The sequence below is a fragment of the Hesperophylax consimilis genome, chromosome 4 (assembly GCF_061612785.1).
Source record: "Hesperophylax consimilis isolate HC1 chromosome 4, BYU_Hcon_1.0, whole genome shotgun sequence".
In the NCBI taxonomy this organism is placed as follows: domain Eukaryota; kingdom Metazoa; phylum Arthropoda; class Insecta; order Trichoptera; family Limnephilidae; genus Hesperophylax; species Hesperophylax consimilis.
The window spans coordinates 15,499,500-15,521,363 of NC_142839.1; the positions used below are offsets into that span (position 1 = coordinate 15,499,500).

The following is a 21,864-nucleotide window of genomic DNA, read 5'->3' on the forward strand; positions in this document are numbered from 1 at the left end:
CGTAACAAACAAATTTTTAATTTTGCCAAATGGTCGAGTTAAAACAAAACTTCGCTACACCCATTCAACAAAAATATATTAATAACAGGTAGGTGTCAGATTTTCAATAATTCATTGAAGTTGATGGCGAATTGTTTTCTAACCAATTGCGTACAGCGGCCACAAAGATTTCTCATAATTTGATTGCAGTATATTAGCATACAAATGCACTGGCGGCCTTCAACTGGTTTGTTTACAACTTTTAGCCAAATGATTTTTATTTATTTATTTTAAGCATTAACATTTTTAGCATTTTTGCTTTTGTTTATATTAGAATATTGAGGTCTCGTGCAGTTTTATATTTATTTATAAGCGAAATATACGAATATCCCAGAAAAACATTTTAATATATAGTATTTTTTAAATTTAATATGTGTTTTTTTAAAAAACATAAATACACAGTTATTATTAATTTTTTACAATGAATTATAAAGTAAAATCATAAGAGATTTTCCTCGCCACAATGAAATCTCTAATCATCTCTAATCTAAATAAGTGGCGGAATTCATGGTCAAATAAAAATAAAATCATGTAAGTAATAATAATAACAGGAAAGTAAATAAGAAAACCTCAAGCTTTATTGAAAACAGAAAAATAATAAAAAAGCAAAAATGAACTCTTACCGCAGTTCGTAATTTTTCAATTTGAGCAGAAATTCTTGAATATTATTTTAAATTTATAGGAAAGTTAAGTTATTCCTAGAGAAAGGTAGATATTTTGAATGTGCTTGGTATACAACTTTGGGCTTTAAATACGAGGGTGGTCTGAAAATTTTCCGACCTAACAATGAAACAAGAGTTTTTTTTCTTAAGTTTTTTATTTATTTTTCTACATAGTCTCCTTGTAACTCTACACGCTTTTCCCAGCGACGCTCCCATCTCTCTAACCCATTCAAATAGTACTTGGAGTTTTTCTCTACATAATAATTGTTTACAAAGGTGATTGCCTCCTCATTTGACGAAAATCTCTGTCCTCCGAGCGCAGTTTTTAGATTAGGGTACAAAAATAAGTCGCTTGGGGATAGATCTGGTTAGTAAGGCGGATGGTCAAGCAGTTCAAACCGTAATTTGTTGATTTTTGCCATGGAAATTTTTGAAACTTAGGTGAGTAACTGTCAAAAGATGCACAACTAGATTCACTAGCTTTTATTGACGAGTACCGCCATCTTTGCGTTGAGATCGGAAACTTTTCAGACCACCCTCGTATTATTCTGATGTCTTGCTGATGTCTTAAATTGTAGGTTATTTACATTTGTTTTTTTTTCTATTGTAGGTAGATTGAATATTGTAAAAAGGATTACCACTAGGAAACGTAGATTGTTTTTTAAGGTTACTTTAATTATTATCAGTCTATGAATTATTTTCAGCGGCTTTAAAATATTATCGAATGTTCCTCCCCAGCCAACACTTATTGTAATATAGAACAACAACTTACATTTATTGTAATATAGATTCTACAATTACATAGTACTTGTGCTCGTTTTAGGTTTTCTAGTATGGGAATATTTTGAAGTCTTAATATATAAATTCATTTCCTAATTTGTTTCAAAGTTCACAAACAAATTTTGGAAGTTGGACTAAGAACAAACCATGCTTGTTTGCAATTAGTTCTGTTAAATTTACTTTGGTATACAATTTATAAATTCTAATTCTTGTTTTGATTTAAATTTATCTATATGGTATATTATATATTTAGTTTTTTCGGTGTTTAAGAGAAGAGATTTTTCTTTAACCATTTAAAAAATATATCAGTATTTGCTAGGTTTTTAACAGTATTCCAGTTAGTATTTTCAATAATTATGACAGTGTCGTCAGCATAAGAGATTATTTTTCCATTTAGCTTTTGTATGAATATTTCATTTACATTGATAATAAACAGTATAAGTCCCAGGATAGTACCTTGAAGTATGCCGAAATGAGGTAATTTTGGCTGAAGCATTTTGTTTATTTTTACCATTTTTTTTAAAAGGTAGCTCTTTATTTATTCTGGATGTACTGTTGAATTGGATGTTAATTAATTTACTTGTAAATTTGTCCTGCGGCATGCCATCAAACATTCTTTTTAACTATATAATTTGTAATGATTTTATCGATTTATTTAATGAATTAAACTGCATCCTGTGTGCTTCTACCTCCCATAAAGCCGAATTGATTTTGATGAAATATGCATTTACATTTTAAATTAGGAAACTAGTTCAATTAGAAACTAGTAAATTAGTTCATTTTCTCTATTAACTAGTTTTTCAAAAAAAATCTTTATTTGAGATTACTGAAATGAGTTGGTAATTATTAATTTCTGGATTACCAGATTTTAACATTTCCTTCATTGTGTTTGTTTTTTAACTCATTGATAAGTTTAATGTTGTTTTCGTCTTCTTGGGTTCTTCCTTCATTTTGTCGTAGAATCCAATCTATAATTTCCCATTTGGTTAAATTAGCATTAAAGTCTTTTCATCATTAGGAATGGTTTCTTTTTCTAATTTCTTCGGCCAATATTTATTTATCACCTTGTTCTTTCTTTCGGCACGAAATTAATTATTTTTTTCGTCAATCTACACTCTTTACACTCCGATCTTCACTTTTGTCGACAAATTTAGTTACGTAGTTTTTAAATGTCAGTTCAATTCTCGAGAGTAGCAACAAAAAACTGGAAGCAAAAATAAAAAAAAAAGACTGCAATGGCGTGAACTGATGTCTTTTGAGAAAAGCTTTTCAAATAATAGAAAATATTTTCCTTTCGATCGCATTGTCAGAGATTTTTTTTTGGTGAAAGAGTTTTTAAAAGTGGAATCTTAAATGGCTTAAAAATTTCCTATCCATGATCAACTCAACCCTTTAAAAATGTTTCAATAATACAAAATAGCTTTTTTCCAGTTTTTTTTCATTTTCTCTCCATAATATCCTTTATCCTTTTTTGAATTAGAATCTGAAATGGCAAAAATTTCCTTTCCATGATAGCCTTCCCATTTAAGAAAAGTTTTTTTTTTAATTAGTGTTGGAATTTTCTTTTACATTTTCCTTACCATGAAGCTAGTAACTAAAAACGTTTCATTCAACGTTTATAGCATAGTTTGTTTGATAATAAAGTTATCCTTCAATAATTCTAAGCGAGTATTTCAAATTGGCGGTGAACATGTTTCGTTACGCCAAGTTAAAATACGAACACGTCTGACCCTCTTACATATGTAACACGTCGGATACCAGCTGGAAAATATACTCATCACGACATAAATTATACGTTATGATTTAAATGCGATTGTTGGTGTATTCACAAAATGAATCAAGGTGATTGCATTCGTTCAAAGATACTCATTTTGAATGCATTAACATAAGTTAACTAATGCACAACACATGTTTACCGTCTGACAGAAGCTTCGGGAATTATGGAATCCGGAAAATAAGAATACAAACGAATCTTCTATATTACGTCATGTTAATCGTAATAAGCATTTTCCAAAACAAATACGAAAGCTTTAGGTTTGGGCCTTTGGGCTAGTGAAAATCCTGTTGGTTTGAATAGAATGTGCTTTCAATAAATTGGCTTCAATACGGTCTAAATAAATAGGTAACAAAAAGGATTTGCACTAATAGTTGATTGAACTTGTAGGTTTTATTTTTCACAACAGTTTTCCTCAGAAAACAGAATATTTTTTTCTCAACCAAGATAATTGTAGAGATTTCGATAGAAATAATGTGTGTAATTAAGTTTTTAGTTAGACTGACTTAAAAAATGTAAATGTTCGTTTGTCCAATTTATTAAATTTCCGAAAGCTCTTGACCGATTTCTTTGAAATGTTGACACAACGCGAGGGTGTTTTATATAACTACATTTTATAAATGTTACCTGTGACAGATAAAATGATGATTGAAAATAGCACCATCTGTTGGACGGAAAAGCAACACGCGATATTGTTTTTCTATCTACACAGACAGACTGAGCCACAGCAACGCTTGGCGGGGTACTTAAAACCAAAGGGCGCTTTACATAAGTTATAAATTACATACAAGAAAATTTGTACAAAACCCGACTCATAATACAAATGAACGGACCTACTCGTACGTATCGTACATTGGAATTATTTGTACAATACTTTTTTACAAAATAGGGAAGGGGGCTTTATAAAGTACAAAATATAATATTCTTTCTTAGAAAAACGTTACGTTGTGGTTCAAAATTACATGTGAAAAATGCGGTAAGTTTGTATTACGCAACAATATTTAATAATGGGGTAGATTTAAAGTTAATTTTTCTGATTCTGATCATTGTACATTGTAATTTGTAAATTAGTATTTTCATTCGTAATTATTAATTTGAAAAATCGCACATTCTGAAACCGTTCCAACTGGCAGCAACGTCATTATGACATAGAAGTCGTCACTGTCTAGAAAGACGGCTGTCACCAACGGTGGCCGGCGTGACGTCAACGCCGCTGAATTCACGAACACGTTGTTTTGTGCAGCAAATCAAAAATGGCACATTTTAAATCGTTAACATAAAAATTTATTCATAGTCGTAATTTTTTACGAAAATAAATAAAACACTGTGAAAATACCTAATGCGATGTTATTGTTTTATTTCATAAGTCGGTTTTCTAATTTTTATAACTACATACACAAGACCTCACAATTAATACCTTCTTTAAAACATATACCATTTTTAATGTGTGAAAAATTAAACTCTTCCCAATGGACATGACTCTTAAATTTAAAATTCTGCGAGCTATAAAAATACCCGTATATACTATTGAGGATGATAGTCAGAATTAAAAAAAACTCTCGTTTTAGCTCTGTCCATCTTAAGAATGGCAACTGTCAAGTTTTCAGTCCAAATGAGGAGATAAATACTTAAATAAATAGCACCATTAATAAGACACTAGAAAAATAAATATTCGCAAGTACAGCAAAATGCTAGATTGAGAGGTATTAATTGTGGGCATCTCTTAAAGAAATATGGAAGAATGTCTTTGATTAGCATTGTTTACGTTGGAGGTTGGGAAATGTCTTGTCCCTAGCTACTAAAGGAGGCCTGAAAGATGGTGATGACCTCGGGTTCAGGAAGATGAGGGTGGTACAACTGCAGGTGATAAGGTGAAGGCTGCAGATGAGATGGATGGATGCTGTGTGCTGAGTAGTGTTGTGCGGGTCCAGCGGGCCCAGGTGTCCTCAGCCTCTCCCCTCCCCCTCCCCCACCCCGCGGCGCTCCCACTCTCCCCCCCGGTATATAAGAGAAGGCACCTCGCCCTCTCTGTGTACTCCACTCTACTCGTCACTGTGTTTCACGCATCAGTTCACCCCACACCTCTCACCTCACAAGGTAAGTCCTCAGTGCAGTGTTCTTCCTTCGGATTTCCACCTTCCAATCCTCAATCATCAAGTGCTTCGTCCCTACCGCGAAACATAACACAAACATTTATATTATTTTTATTATTACATAATATAGAACCGATTTTCGAAAGAAATAATTAAAAATAATTATCATTGTTTTTTTTTTGTTTCGTTTCATTTCACATTAATGAAGTCATTTCACATTAATGTTTAATATAATAAAACAACGGGTAAATAAATAATGATCGTTACTCGCTTAATAATCTGTTGTGGGAATTGCATCCCAATCAGTGATATCATCTTCATTAAAACGAAACAGAAATTAAATTCGTCAACATAAATTAACGATATTTGTATTGTGATACTAGAATTAATATTGTGTAAACTATGAACTTTTTGGGATACGATTTTCCATATCTATGAATCCTACGTTTCGGACAGCATTACAGTTTCTATCATTAAGGCAGATGTATAATCCAATTACACATCTGCCCTGATGTGACACTATAATACTGTCAAAAAAGTCGACTGAAAAATAAGGTAGCGCAACACGGCATAGCACCCCAAAAATTTCACTGTGTGAACTTTTTTGTTTAAAAAGTGGTAGTCGCATTTGGGATGGCATTTTACAAGAATATAAAGTGCTAAATACTTGAATAATTGTTTAGATACTCCCGAAAGCTGGATAGGGGTTTCCCGTTTTTTCGCTAGAATAAAATTTATGTACGGAAAGTAATATCGGCTTGCAAATAACTAATGATTATTATTTGTGTTGTAAACATTGAAGTAATCTAATTAAAATATGTAAAACCGAACCAAAAAAAATTCATTGAAATTATGTATATTTTCAAGAGAAAACTTTCGTAATATATTTTAAATAATTTTACTAGATATTTATCAATAGGATATTATCTCCTTTCGTTCGATATTATGTCATACCATAATGTCAGGGTTCACGATTCGGGAGATTAATTAAATACAGGTTTCCGAACGATGACTTTTTCATCACTGTGAGATTTCAAAATTCTCGGAAGTATGTATTTTTCTACTTAAATTTGTTATTCGCTTTTTGCGCGATTTTCTCGTGGCCCTGCAAATTCTGCCACAAAAACACACCAAGTTTGTTTTTTAATTATGAGAACTCATAATTATTCAATTTTCTCGAAACTTTTGGTGTTATGTAATGATTTTTTTTCATAACACAATATCTTGTTATTAATTTATGCGAATAGCCAATAACGAATTTGTGTAAGCGAATTTAATTTAACACCTGACTCTTCCACTCATCTCCTGAGGCTGTGTGGGAAAAAGTGGTCCGATTCCGAGCGATTGTTTGGCATTTAAAATGCACACTACGGGAAATGCATTAACCATAACAATGCAATGTTAAATGGATCTAACCTATATAAACACTTTAAAATATCTACCTAACTCCATGGATTAACTAGATGTTAGATATAATATACTTAGATACCTCAATAATTTTACGTAAGCTTGTTAAACACGACTTAGAAATTTCATTCATGTTTCATTGTGCCATTAAAATGGCAAACCAGTGTAAACATAATGAGCTTACACGTTTTTTGTAACTTCAGGAAACTACTAATAGAAGTTTTTTTTCTTTAAACTGTTCAGAAAACTTTCTTGTTATATTAAAAAAAAACCTACTTTAAAGATTAGTGGTGGTAACGTATTATGATAATAAATAATATTTGGTAACATTTAATAATTTACGACTTGAAAGCGATAGTGTATGCAATGTTGTACTAAAAACAAAGTTCATACACACAAGGAAGTGTCCCTTGCAATCCCATTTTACCTTCGGATTCAGCCTTCGAAAGGAAAACCCACCTCTCTGACCTTTCGTCACATCCTTGTTAATTATTATCGTGGCTCAAGGCACTTACAGCTTCTTCTCGATTATCTGTTAGTCCGCTTTTTATGAGCCAATTTTATGACTTTAACTTTTGATGTTAGATACGAGTATATCGTCGGTATGTATTAAGATTCTCGAGTGGAAGGCGTTACCTTAAATAATTATTATCTCACAAATGATTCACGTGATTCTAATAAAATTTGTCTTCATTTAAAGGCAGGTCTTTACTGTAACATACTAGAGCTTTAACGACTGCGATGATCCGGGACTAGAGGTCAACAGCCAAGTTTTTAACCTGTGTTGTACACATTAGCATAATAATAGACATGTTGTTATCTCATTCATCTGCCTTTGTCTCGACTTCATCCCGCTGAATTCTCGGTAGGATGATCGTCTTGAAAGCGAGGTCCGGGTGTAAATGCCTAACATACTAGCTAGTAACTGGTAACTGACTGACTAAACCGACTGCTAATCCTCGCACCTTGCCGTATGGCTGTATCGGGTCGGTGTTTGTGGTGCAGTGTCAGTACTATTTGAGTAGCGTTACATCACTACATAATGTATTAGATAATGTTTGCCTCTTTGTTGTTCAACTCCGTCAACATCTGTGTCAAGAGAGATTGTTTGTTAGTAATGTTGGGTTTCGTAACCGAAACTTTGATTTCTTCGACTCACGTGCTATTAGAGATGATCGAATGCCATTATTATAGCCGCATGTCAAAGAATGTAGGCGCATGCCACACTAATCAATTGATAAAGTTCTGTGTATACTTGACATCTGAAGTATAGTGAAGAGGCGAGAAAGATAGTTTATATGCATCGAGAAAGTGTGGCGTAGGTTAAAGGCAGGCCATGGTCAACCAGTACCTATTATTACACCGTGGGAATCGTGAAATATCCATTCCTCTCTTCACCTACGATGCAAAGTATAGGTTATTGTAACACTTACAGAGATGTTCAAAATGGGTACCCAAAACCATTTGAAATGCAAAATGAAAATGGGTCAAAACTTTTCCATTTGAAAATGCAAAATGCAAAATGGTTTTTAGAAAAGCATTTCAAATGCAAAATGCAAAATACCTATTTTCAAAATGCATTCAAAATGCAAAATGGTTTCTCAGGTCAAACAATTAAAATAATTATAGAATTTTTTAAACAATTTTGTCATTTAATAATGGACATCAATGTAGAAAAAACATATTACATGATGGTAAATCAAAAAACACCACGACTACAGATTATGAAACGACAAAAAATTTGCGCGGGACTAATGCTGCCAACGTAAAAACATAGAAACTGCTATCTAACATTTAATATTACAGCGTCATGGCCCTATGTTCAGTATTTTTTGTAATGGTATCACTCAATTGCCAGGGCTCCTACTAGGGAGCAACTTGAAAAATGTAAATTATCTCTCATAGCGAGGTTGAGGACCGACTGATATTTGGGGCTTATGAAAACAGATGAGTGGAGATAGTAGAAGAATGTTGCAAAAAAGCATTTATAATGGAAAATGCATTGAGAAAAGCATTTAAAATGCAAAATGCAAAATGGTTTTTAGAAAAGCATTTAAAATGCAAAATGGAAAATACCCATTTTGCATTTTGCATTTCCATATGAAATGGATTTATTTGAAATAAAGCACATCTCTGAACACATAGCACATATGTAGATGTATATACGTCATACAGATGTGAATTTAGTCACTATAAAAACTCAATAACAACTGCTTATCAGTTTTTATTAGCGTACTTAGCACTTTCCCAATGACAAAAACCCTCCAAAAATGTACTTTCAATGATTTTTTGTCTAACAATATTAACCTATTTGCGGAATCAATGAAAGTCCATGAACAAAACGCTTGGTTATATTATTTGCCATTGTTGTTTTTATTTTTCTGTTTCAATTGTTAAGCTTTCGAAAGAAAGCAGTTTTGCGATGTTCATGTCGGTCGTATTTTGTATGGTTTGTAACAAATCCCGCAGCCTTGGCAGCCATGACCAAAATACTTCCTGCCAATTACTCATATTTAAAAGTCACGTGAATCGTGGTCTCGTGGAGAGTAAAAGCTTTTTTACAACAAAATATACTCATTGTTTACGAGTTCGCTTAATCCCAAGGCAAATAGGCAATCAAACTTGCCGTACATCTTATGTGGATACAATATTATTTATTATGTTTTGTTAATTAAATTATTTTAGAATTCAAAGAAACACTTTGTGGTTTATACCTCAAATAAAACAATTATAAGATTATGTGAAAACCTCAAATTATAAACGTACTTGACATCTTCAAAGGTGTTCTAGATCTTAGCCATCGTTTGGTAAAATAAGTTTTTAAGAAAATGACATTTTAAGATTGTGAGAGTCAGAGAATGTAGAGAATTTTTAAATAGTTTAGTGAAAAAGTTCCCAACCTTTTGTTCTTCAAAACTTTACCATTTGACAGATAAGCGCGAAGCAAAATCAAATTGTCTTGGGACTAGGATATATTTTTACATCCATAATTTTAATTTTAAAATATGGGTTAGTAATTATTTTCGACCACATTTAGCTCTGCAATCGACCTTTGAGGAGCCCTTGGTTTAGTGAAGGAGTAAAACATTATTTTGAAGAATTTGGTTAATTGTATAATTGATATAGTATGCACGATGGAATATTTTGTATTCAGTTCTTACCATTAGTTTTGTATAGAAATAAAAAAAAGTTATGTGTAGGATAGAAATTTTGATTCGTGAGATATTTTTTAGCTTCATTTAATCACTACATAAATTCCAAGCAATAAACCGGCCAGAAGTTGGGCATAAAAGAAGCCAGATTGCATCTTGCTTTCGAGATCTTAAAAAAAACTCTCACGAATATAAACTGGAATTTTAACAGAACATTTATGCATTACTAAAATAGTCTTACTAACAACACTTGCAGCTCTGACTTATTCACAAAGTTCTCGCAATTATTACAAGATTACGACATTTTTATGTGGTTTTATTTCATAGGAAAAAAAAATTGAAATAGTCAGCTTAATTAAATAATATTAACAAAGTTTGTACTAAGGTCAGTTGGGGCAAATGCGTTTTGCTGGGCAGTTATGTCATCTTCCATATACTCTTGATTTGACGCAATCCTCTCGAGGGACACATTTAACCCAACTGAACCAACCCAAAATTTTAAGTTAAAAAAATTGAAATATAACTTAAAATCTTTGAGGAATTAATTGTTTTGAACGATATTTTCATTTCGTACGCGTACCCACGAATTTTGACTCGTAATAACATTTTATCGGATTCTGTCTTCACTAACAGACGCCTTAACATACCTGCAATCAATTATCATTTGAATGCACTTCAGATCCTGACTTGGAAATATTGTCGCAATAGGTCACGCAGGTCGCCGATTTATTTAGCCGTTGCGCGATTAGAAACAAACACATCTTAGGAAATCAGTCGCAGATCAAATAGTGGATTAGACAATTCCGAGAAGAACGTGGGAAAAGTCAACGCAACGAAAAATCGTTTTTACTCTCCATTGGGTTTACGGTTGCGTATTTTTAAACTACAACTTGTAACGAGCCCAAAAAAGACCAGTGGATTTCTATTCAGAATCCAATCTGCAGTCAGATTCATATCCTATTTATGCACCGCATACTTCTTATCATTGCTATCACGTTGACTCCAGTCAAATAAAAACTTTCTCTGAGTTTGTAAATGTACTTGGGTACATTGTAAATGTACCTAATGGACTTGAATTCGTGCACGTTGTGGGTAATCGTAATTCCACAGAGCAGGGATGCTCAGACCTGTAATAAAACATAAATCTATGTACAATAAAACTAAGTATAGATACGTAATTAAACCAATTTCAAAGTTGAGAAAATAAAATTTAAAAAATCCAGTAAAATCTCGGGCCGGTAAGCAAGCGCCATAAACCAAATGCTGTAAACCCTGCACAGAAAAGTTCCACACTGAACAACGAACTTAATTTTCTGCGCGTCTTACAGCACTCGTTTTATATCAATTGCTTTCCAACCCGTGGGAAGACGGGCTAAAACTGTTATAATATTATATTATTATTTTATATAATCTTTTGTTTTGTATTTTTTAATTCATAGTCCTTTCTCACAAATTTAAATAACTTATTTCATATTATGCTGCCTCAGTTAAAGCCACAAGGAGGAAATCCATATTTGGTTTTATTTTTCTATATAATACTTATGTACAAACTGATTAAATGTAAACTGTCAATTTCCCGAAAATGAATAAATAAATAAATAAATGGCAGACGATCGACTAAATGTAACGAAAAACAAGCGTTGATTTATGTAAGTCCACTTTATTAAACGTAAAACCTACTTATACACGGTATCTGTAACTAGCATTGCATGTGGGAAACTGGCGAATACATAACGTAGAGATTTAATTAGAGGGTAAAAAAAAACATTAGAAGACGGATCCACGTTTCGAAGCATTTTAAAAGACATTACACAGCTGATATTAAACCCCCTAGCCAAATTTCTACTTCGGACTCGGAAAACATAAACTCAAATAAAAAAAATTACACCACAAAATCCACTCCAAATGTGATGTGTATTTATCAGTTTCCCGCTTGTACCACGAGTTTCCGGACACCGTGTATGGCTACAAACTAACTTACGCAATCGTCTCATAATGTTTTAATCGACAATTTGAGCACCCCTGCTCTACAGGAATCCGTATTCTTTTACTCACCACCGATAAAGATTGCTTCGAGACTTTACAAAGCATATAATTTGTTCCATAAAATTGTTAGTATCGACTGTACCTAATTAAGTTACCTATACAATTTATTACTTTCTCAAATTTAAAAGCGTGTGGGCATTTAAACATCGAACCATCAGAGAATATAATATATGTTTATTTAATTGGTATAAAAAACTTAATCAAATTGAAATTGAAAGTGATGCGAATGAAGTCATCAACCGCGAATGTTTTGTCAATGGGGTTATTAAATTGCAAATAGCTAAGTATTTTGAATAATCCCACGCCAGATATGGCCACCATGATAAATGGAGTGTTACCAATATGTCATATTTGTTTTCACCGTTATTGATCGTGACGATAATATGAAATAATCGTGATATTTCCAAAATGTCAAATTACGATTGCGCATCGTGTCGTGTAAGTAATGCTCGCAGTATGTTGTAACGCTTGCATTTATAAATTAAAAGTGGACAGGAAATTGGTAACGGTCTATATTCCATCGGTTAGCTCAAGGATGCAGTTATATTTCATTAAGGCGATGCACTACGTCATTTATTTGAAATCAATTCCCAGATAAAATGACTCACAAGAAAACTACAAAATACTTCAAAGTGCTAAATAAAAATCGAAAATTTTAATTTATCCCATGGCGAACGCGTCAAATTGGATCCGTTTTAACTAAGGGAATTGAAATTCTATCGTAGGTAATAAATATTAAGGTGATGCACTACGTCGTGTAATATTTTATATATTTAGCCGCTATCAATAACAACCCTTACGTAGATGGCGATAAGGTTTAAATTCCCGCTTAACACCATCCGCCTGTTTTGATTTTTCCAGGAAAAAAACATGGCCAAAAACAGCCTTTTATTTTATTTTGTGGATGTTCAGGCATAAATATTTAATTTTTTTTCTAACATTTTATAGATAACTTAATTTTCCACATTATGCAATAAAATCATAACCGAAACTGGGGTCGTAAGTAGGAGATTTTGAACTAAAGAAGTTTTCATAGGCCTTATACATTATTTTTTTCTGGGCTTATAAAAAGACTTATCCAAAAAATACTCGATTATTTCAAAGGTCAGGATGTATTCTACTCGCAGTATTTAATTAAAGCATCTGAAACATTTCTAGACGACCAAATTTTCAAACCAAAAACACATGATTTTGCATTACTACGTATGGCATCGCCTTAACTGTGATAGATTTGAAATGTACGTAGCGTAAACTACGTGATTCAATCACGGGTTGCCCATGACTGTATCACGTCTGCGATTATATAATATTATCATAATGTATGTAAAACCAATTCTGTAGGATACAAATTTAATATAACTTCTTTTTTCAGTGACATCATATTAATAGTATTTTATTCGTAAATACCCGAGTGTCTACATCTTTGCCTAACATATCCGGATACATGTAACGCATAGGTTAATAGGTACTCAACTCGAATGGACAAAATGAATACATCACGTTTCTTTAAAGCAGCTGCATTATACACATACACATGCAGGATGTGGCTAACAAAGCGATAAACAGCAAAGAGTGTGTGGTCGCCAGGGCCGGAGTGTCCTTAGGCCTAGTACCTACCCCTAATCCATTTAAAAAGGACCTCCAAAATCATTCTTACTCCTAAACACGTGTCCCCTTACTAAAAAGCGTGATTTAAATTTTACACAACAGATGAACAACCGTTGAACCTAGACTAATGGTTGTTTATCAGTTGTGATATTTAAAGCACGTTTGTTAGTAAGGCCCGTTTATATAGGTAAAGGTAAAATCCAGGGGTAAAGTGCACAAACTTTGGGAGGTGATTCTGCATGATGGTAGAAGCAAAAGACAAATAACTTTTTTTTTAATTTCAACTTTTCAGATATATAAATATTTTTTTACAAACAATTAAACCTGAGAACTACCTTAAAACGTTGAAATTCCAACATTTTAAAATATTATTTGCTCGTTTAATCACGTAGAAAGTTAATGCACTTTACCTCCGGACACCCTGAATTTATATTTAAGTGTATATGGGAAAAATTAAGTAATGTAACAAAGCGCTTACTGATAAATTTGTAAATAATTATTCATTATTCCATTACATATTTTGAAAGTGTGAAATTTTTCCCGTCCTTTCGGAACCCCAAGATATTTAATTTTCTTCGGTCGCGGCATCCTCTGTATAGTTTTTCGGTTTTTATAGATTTTCGGACCACAGCACATGCGAAGTTTGGGACCCTGAGGTTATTAGAAGTATTACACGATGCTTTTTTTAAATGATGCCCCATACATAAACCATATCGGTCCAATATGGAAAATCTTTGCTTTACACAGACATTATTTTCATTATTTACGATTTCATATAGATAGTTAGAGAATAACTATCGAATGCCATTACAGAAAAAAATATATTTTGGAAAGGTACCAAATCTATAAAAATGACAACACCTGGAACATAACCATAGATCACATGAAATCATCTGTCATTTGCCTTTGTGAACAAATTATCAAAAATTCACGAGAAATTCTTAATACCGAATTTCACAAAACATGTTAACAATGAGTAATGAAGAATTGTTATAATTTGTATCAATATTTTAAATGTATAACGAATTAAACACGCAACATTTCCATAAAAAAAATAAAGTTACGTAAAACATGACAGACGATAGATGTAAAATAATGTCCGCCATCTTTTAATGTACGAAAATCTATACCACAAGAGAGCACATGCTTTTTTGTTACCTTGAATTCATATCGAAGGATGACCCATCGTGTAAAGCGCCCACAGTGCTAAAGTCCCTTTAGCCCCATGGCCAACACGGGCCTGGTAGCTACTCCGTATGATTTTTCTCCCTCCAGAGAAGGCTGGAGAATACTAGTAATTCTGCGAAAAATTAATAGATATCGCGTTCAAAAAGTATGTTTCTAATTTTCTAAGGTTTAATAAATGAAAACTAGAATTTCCTCGGAAATCGTACGATTGTACCTACTTAATTATAAACCCTGTCGACTATGGTTCAAAAACCCTTCAAGCCATTAAATGAAAATTTTACAGGAGGCGATAAAAACGAACACTTACAAATTCGAAAAAGTAACACGTTATATGAAAGTGGTTATATATTTTACAAAATATTGCAATTCAATTTATAATTATGAGAGATTTAAGGGTTGACTAATTTCATCTCGAAATAACCTAAAAAATGTACGCACAATTTAAGTTTTTAGTATCAAAAATAAAATTATCAACAAAAGTTCATTTACGATATTTGAAGACTATTCTAAATTAAACTGAAAAGTATCATTCCCAAAAAAATGTGGCTTGAAGTGGTTTTTGTTTTTAATTTCAAATTAGGAATAATACAATTTGTTCAAAGAAACGTCACTATCTCCATAATAACTCTTTTTTTAAACTTTCTTCCGGCAGGTCTACCATAATCTACTATAATATTGAAAAAAATGCGGATAAGACAGTTCAGCAAAAAAAGAAGATTTCACATTTGAATAAAGAATCTTTACTGAACCATTAAAACGGCCACCATTTTGAAATAAAAATCGGTCGTGTTAAAATAGAACTTCGCTTCGCTCAGCCAATAATTATTCCGTCCTGAACCTCTTTTATCCCCAAATATAGTCCAAATATGTATTTAGATGAATGTTTAATAATGGAATATTGTGTTTTTTACAGATGAAGTTGACGTGCGTACTGCTGTGTGCGCTGGCCACGATAGTGGGAGGCGCTATTAATGAAATAAGGGCACAGTCCAATCGCCCCGGTCGCTTCCTCACCCTCCCCAATGCACAGAAATGCTCTTCAAGTAAGTACAATCATCATTAAAAAAAACCCAATCAAAAGCCGTTGTTCCTCAGTCATTTTGGGTTGGAATTAAATCTGTGACAATAGGAAACAACTTTATTAATCGCCGATTTATTAGTGAGTTTATGCTTTATGTTTAGATTTAACGATTGGCCATAAATACTATTTTACTATCCTCACAAGATCCTTGTAGAATTATGAACTATTTATCAACGATGTAACATAATACATATTTCAATATAATGTAAGAATATGCTAGATTACAATACTTATTTCGTTATATCGATTAGAAGTGGATTTAAAAATATAAGTTGTAATTGAAATTAACAAATTTTATGTAGGATTTTAACATTAAAATTCAGAAATTTACCTCGGCTACTGAAAAAATTGATTCAAAACTACTTCATCGAATCTGACATGCATATCTTCAAAGCATCCAATTAAATAAGGACTTTTTTTATAAACATGTATTACAGAAGAAGCTGTGAAAGTTTCAAATCAAATTTATCGTATGTTAAAAAAATACTATAAATTATTATTGAGATCTTACTAATACAGGTCAAACAGTCGCTAACTATTATATATTATATTATATACTATATTATATCAAATCATCTGATTTCTAATTTAATAAAAAAATGAGATCACCAATATTCATCGTAGACTCATTTTGGAAATGTCAAATAAGTAGTTGACGGTCGGAACACGAAATAAGCAGAATTTAAATGTTTTTTTACGTAAATGTTAGGTTAGTTCTCCCACGTCCACTGATAACAAGAATCGCAGCGCCAATATTCACTTTTATTTTTTTCTCGGAACCGGTATTCCAAAACTTGTCAGAAGTGACTTTAAATAATGAGACACGGTACCTACACACGCGAGTTGAAATGTTATAGGCAGCTACACATTTATAACCCGTGGGTGAATGGACAAATTAATTCAAACAATTTCACTCTCATCACATGCGGTAGGTAACTGTTTTTGACATTGTACAATGTACACTTTACAGCGTAAAAATGTGTAATGTAATGAATACTGAACAACGTATTACACGATTCAAATGTCTAATGACAATTAAATACCAACAATCTGACATTTTTCTAAATGTTTCAACATTTTTATTTAACAATAATAGCATTAATATTTGTAAGAAGTTGGGTCGAGGCACCTTTCAATGGTGACTTCTGATGCCAATCTGCTATGAAACTCGCTAATGGCCATTTAAGCATTAGCTGAACGCTTCTATCTCACCATCCAACGAAAATAACACGAAGATCTTGCGAAATTTCCTCTCGAACGGTTTGGGAAAACACCTCGATCAACTGGTCTTGTAAGAAGTATCTAAGTACATTATATACCGGCTGTAGGCAGATACTATACTAATATGTTAGTATTTTAGGAAAATGTGATTATTATATCGGTTTAATATTTTGTACTTAATCTTAAATTATACGAAACAATGTCCCACTGTCCGTCTTCACCCAGTTCGACGGTCTCCTACATAATATTATTACTGACAATATTTATGTAGACATTCGTAGATTCGTAGGTACTCCAGAATTCAATATATTTGGTTAATTTATTTTTCAAATCTCTCGACGCAGCTTCGTAATGTGTTTCTTTTACCTGTGTGAATTCCAATTGAAAGCGGTGCATCATCGCTGTGAATTAAAGGAATTCTTGGTATCTTTGCTCGTTTATTATTTTCACGAAGAATTTAAGTTCGCGGGATCAAAAGTCCCTCATATCAGACAGCATTTACGTAGAATTAACTTATCTGGGCCTATTTAAAATTCGAATTGATGATTTCTAATTCAATAATTTATATAAATTTACAGGGACAGTGGAAAGAGTGGTTTCTTATTGTTATTAAGGTAATTAAATGTTAATATTATTGCACGATTTCGTACCTATATCATTTAGATAAAAGTAATAAGTAGGTATCGACTTGCTCAAGCTTTGTCCAATATGACCTTAGAGATGTGAAATCTTTATGCACCACAGAAGTAATCCACGACAACACTATGTAAGATCTACATTCCTCAGATCAGATGTATCGAATCAATACATCTGATTTCACTCGTAAAAATAAATACAAATTTAAAGCGTTCATAATGCATAAAGAATGCTTTAACAATACTGGATCGACAAATAAGTAGATAGCTGTATGTGAAATGAGGTGGCAATATAAGCTAATAAATATTACAACAACAAAAAAAGTATTCGAAAGGTAGGGCCCCTAAAATTACGATGTCACAATATACTATACATCTACCAATTACTTTGACTGGTCGCTTCACAATATACTATAAATCTACCAATTACTTTGACGGGTCGCTTCACAATATACCTACTATAAATCTACCAATTACTTTGACGGGTCGCTTCACAATATACTATAAATCTACCAATTACTTTGACGGGTCACTTCACAATATAATATAAATCTACCAATTACTTTGACGAGCCACTTTACAATATACTATAAATCTACCAATTACTTTGACAGGTAGCTTCACAATATACTATAAATATACCAATTACTTTGACGGGTCGCTTCACAATACACTATAAATCTACCAATTACTTTGACGAGCCACTTCACAATATACTATAAATCTACCGATTACTTTGACGAGCCACATGATATACTATAATTCCACCGATTACTCTGACGAGCCATTTCATAAAATCTAACGATATACTATAAATCCACCGATTACTTTGACGAGCCACAGACTTCAAAATTATATAGTGCAGTGACGATTCAAAATCATTTCTTCATACTATAACTAGGCCAAACTGCCTCTCAGAATGGATGGAATTGATATAGGGAAGTGGAATGTTCACGATTTTCATGTCTAAAAGATTGAATGTAAGAAATATTACCGTGCAAGCCACCTACGAGGTAATTAAGCATCGTAATTCATCATTTGTTCACACGTTTTATCCTAACTTACAACCTAATACATCATCTACAAACTCGGAGAAGGAATAGCAAAATATATATTTTTAATGGTAATAAAATGTGAACATATTACATTATCGGTGTATACACTGTCTACATATGTATACGCATTATAATTTAAACATTCCCCGGATAAAGACACCGAGCTACTTTTTCGCAGGTTACTGTGATTATTTTTTTTTATTTGCCACGGCAAAATATTATCTCACAATACGTGCTGTGTATTTTGCCGCATTGCCGGGCGCATGTCTTGCGAAACAACATTCGAAGCGACATTGAACTTTGATAATAATGACCGTATCTGACTATTACTTCAAAATGTGAGTGAACTTTGCACTCTGAAACAGCTGTAGGAATGCTAGACGCTGGCGTATTACAGAACAAACATGAAAACATGACAGCAGCCACAAAACTGTTCGAGTGTTCAATAGATTTGATTTGCGCGTAAACGCTCTTCAAATTAACTCGTGGCTTTCCAGTCACGACCACAGTGGTATCATCAAACTAAAATAAATGTGAATATTATTTTAGTTAGACTAATATATGGGTTGTGTTTTGCTAATGCTAAACGTGTACTCATAATTGAATGGATCTCGACTTTTTCCTATGTTTTTTGCAGTTCCCTTTCAATAGGTACCGTGCATTGTTCGTGTTCACGATTGAGGCTAGTTATTATAAAGAGACCAACTCACACCAAACGTGGCTCGTACTTAAATGTACCGGATTACATCACAAGCTATAAGTTTTGGTACGAAGCTACTATGTACAATGTACATGTACCAATAAACTATAGAGATACATACCGAGATGTTCTATTAAATATTTAGCGCAATAGTTTATTGCTGGTTACTTCAAATATCTCGAACTTATCGCTTTAAGCTAGCAAAAATTCTGATACTTATTAAACAAATTCTTTTTCATTGGGGTACCACATTCCTTCGTCGGACGGCCAGGTTTTTGTATTTTTTTATCAAACAGGATCTAGGATACAGAGTGATTTGTCAGAGTTGTTACAATGGTCGCATGACATGTGTTGTTACGTGGTTAGTTGTATTGTTAATTGATACAATATGAATCATTTAATTGTTTCAACATTTTGCCTACTTGCCTTCAGTTAAGTAAGTACCTTACACGTTAAGAATTTGAATAATTTTCCTGTGAAAAAAAGGCTGTGTAACACGATCTATTGTGTTGCATTGTCTGCAAACATAAAGTATAGGGCATTGGCGGGTTCCTGATTAGGTACTATGTATTAATGCGGCTATGTATTACAATGGAGGAATAGAGCCTTCAATGGAAAACACCATTAACTAGGTACCAGGTATTTGCCGCAGATGTTTCGTCAGTGCGATACTCGACATTTACTTCTCTTTGAAATCTGTTGATGATTAAGCACGGCGATTATTCCTCCACGATCAAATGGTGATTATTGGAATGCGAGAAAGAATTATAATTGCGGCAACATTATTTATATATGTAAACCTATAATTTTATAATTGATGTCAACATAGGCAATATCTGTTATACCCATTTATCCATTGATCCTACTCGTCGTCATTCCTTAAATGTTGAAAGGTAGGTACCTACCAACTCTCCAAGTTTGCGATGTAATTTTATGATTACCTTTTATAATATTATTTTTTTTGTTATTGTATATTTTGTATTTACACATTGCAAGAGTCACAACTACCTATATTCATATTGTCAAGCCTAGTTTCCTAACTTGGGTCTAAGATTGATGGATGCAAGTACAAAGAGCGGGCAGAATGAGGCAATTCGTGTCGATATACGAGCGATAAAATACTACGTGAAATTTAATAGACCGCAGTGATGTGCTTTGGAGATGAGCAAACGGAGGACGAGCCGAACGAAGGTTCCTCCCTCGAAGTAGGTCGCTCGGACTTCTCCTGCTGATTTAATAACGTTCGCGATCGAAATATTTCTTTACTTACTCCTATTTACGAAGTTAGTGATGATTGGTAAGAGCCGCGGCAGACGAAACTCCTTGGCCTCATTTCCATATCGAGTTACACAATGCAGGGGACATCGCTCTCTGTACCTTACCAGATACAGCTACTAGCTGGCAGCTTGCAGCTAGAAACTACCATGGCCTCCTCTGCCTCTGGCAGCAGTCAGCACCTATCAGAACACGCGTGCATTGCCAATCCTGCTAATTATTTCCTTCCAAATACCACTGTCGTTATTAAGCATTGCGCAACTCTTGATCGATGTGTTTTCTGAATGCTTCACTAAAACACTCCGGGCAGAGAGGAAACTGACACAACCTGAACACTATTTTCTCGAATGAAAAAGATTTTATCGGTCCTTCGAAAAGGAATGCTGGCATCGCGATACGTGCGAGATGGGATCAAAAGCGAAAAAGCTGCGAATCTTAAATTATTCTTAAAATGTTGAAAGATTAGTCCTTAATTTGCATAAAATGAGATATGAGTTCTTGACCCCCGGATACTGTCTGACGTCGCTTTGCCTCTAGACCACAACAGCCTATAAAACCATTTAAAAAATAATGACGATAGTGTGGTCATAAAACAAGTGTTTTTTTTAAAATAAGAATCGCATAATTTACACGGAATTCTAGATCTGTTTATCCATTATCATTAACAAGCTTAACTTTGACTAAGTTTCTGAATATATTGTACCTATATTGAATATATTGTATCAATCGAATAAGACATTAAAAATAACAAATTACGACGCGAAATACAGGATTAAATATTAGTCAACATGTTACCAAGAATATTTACAGTGGCCCGAAAAGAAAGAATCGGAGAGGAATAATATGTATGAAAGATTTATCTTTCAGGATTAGTTAATTACTCTTTTTTCATATAAGAATTAGTATTAGAATTATAACTGGAAATATTAAGATAACTATTGGCAATGGCCTTTGATTTATTTGTTGAACTGATATAATATTATTGAAGCGTAATTGGTATTGAACATAACTGAAATGCGAAGATTTGGTTACTGTTTAAAATTACAACATAAACAATTAAGTAAAAGTATTGAAATATATTATGTAAGGGATAAATACTTTTCAATGAAGGTAACAAAGTTTTACAGATTTAGAAAGAAACCTATTCG

At 33.0% G+C, this 21,864-nt stretch overlaps 1 protein-coding gene across 1 annotated transcript in view; it reads left to right on the plus strand.

Annotated features, from left to right (window-relative positions):
* Nucleotides 1-5,273: 5,273 nt before the first annotated feature.
* Nucleotides 5,274-21,864, plus strand: part of LOC149424278 (uncharacterized) — a 28,670-nt gene continuing 12,079 nt past the window's right edge. Inside the window, exons 1-2 of the mRNA XM_089631256.1 lie at nt 5,274-5,352; nt 15,663-15,792. Coding sequence (XP_089487382.1) covers nt 15,663-15,792 — 130 coding nt within the window. The 5' untranslated portion in view covers nt 5,274-5,352. The remainder of the gene's footprint in view (nt 5,353-15,662; nt 15,793-21,864) is intronic.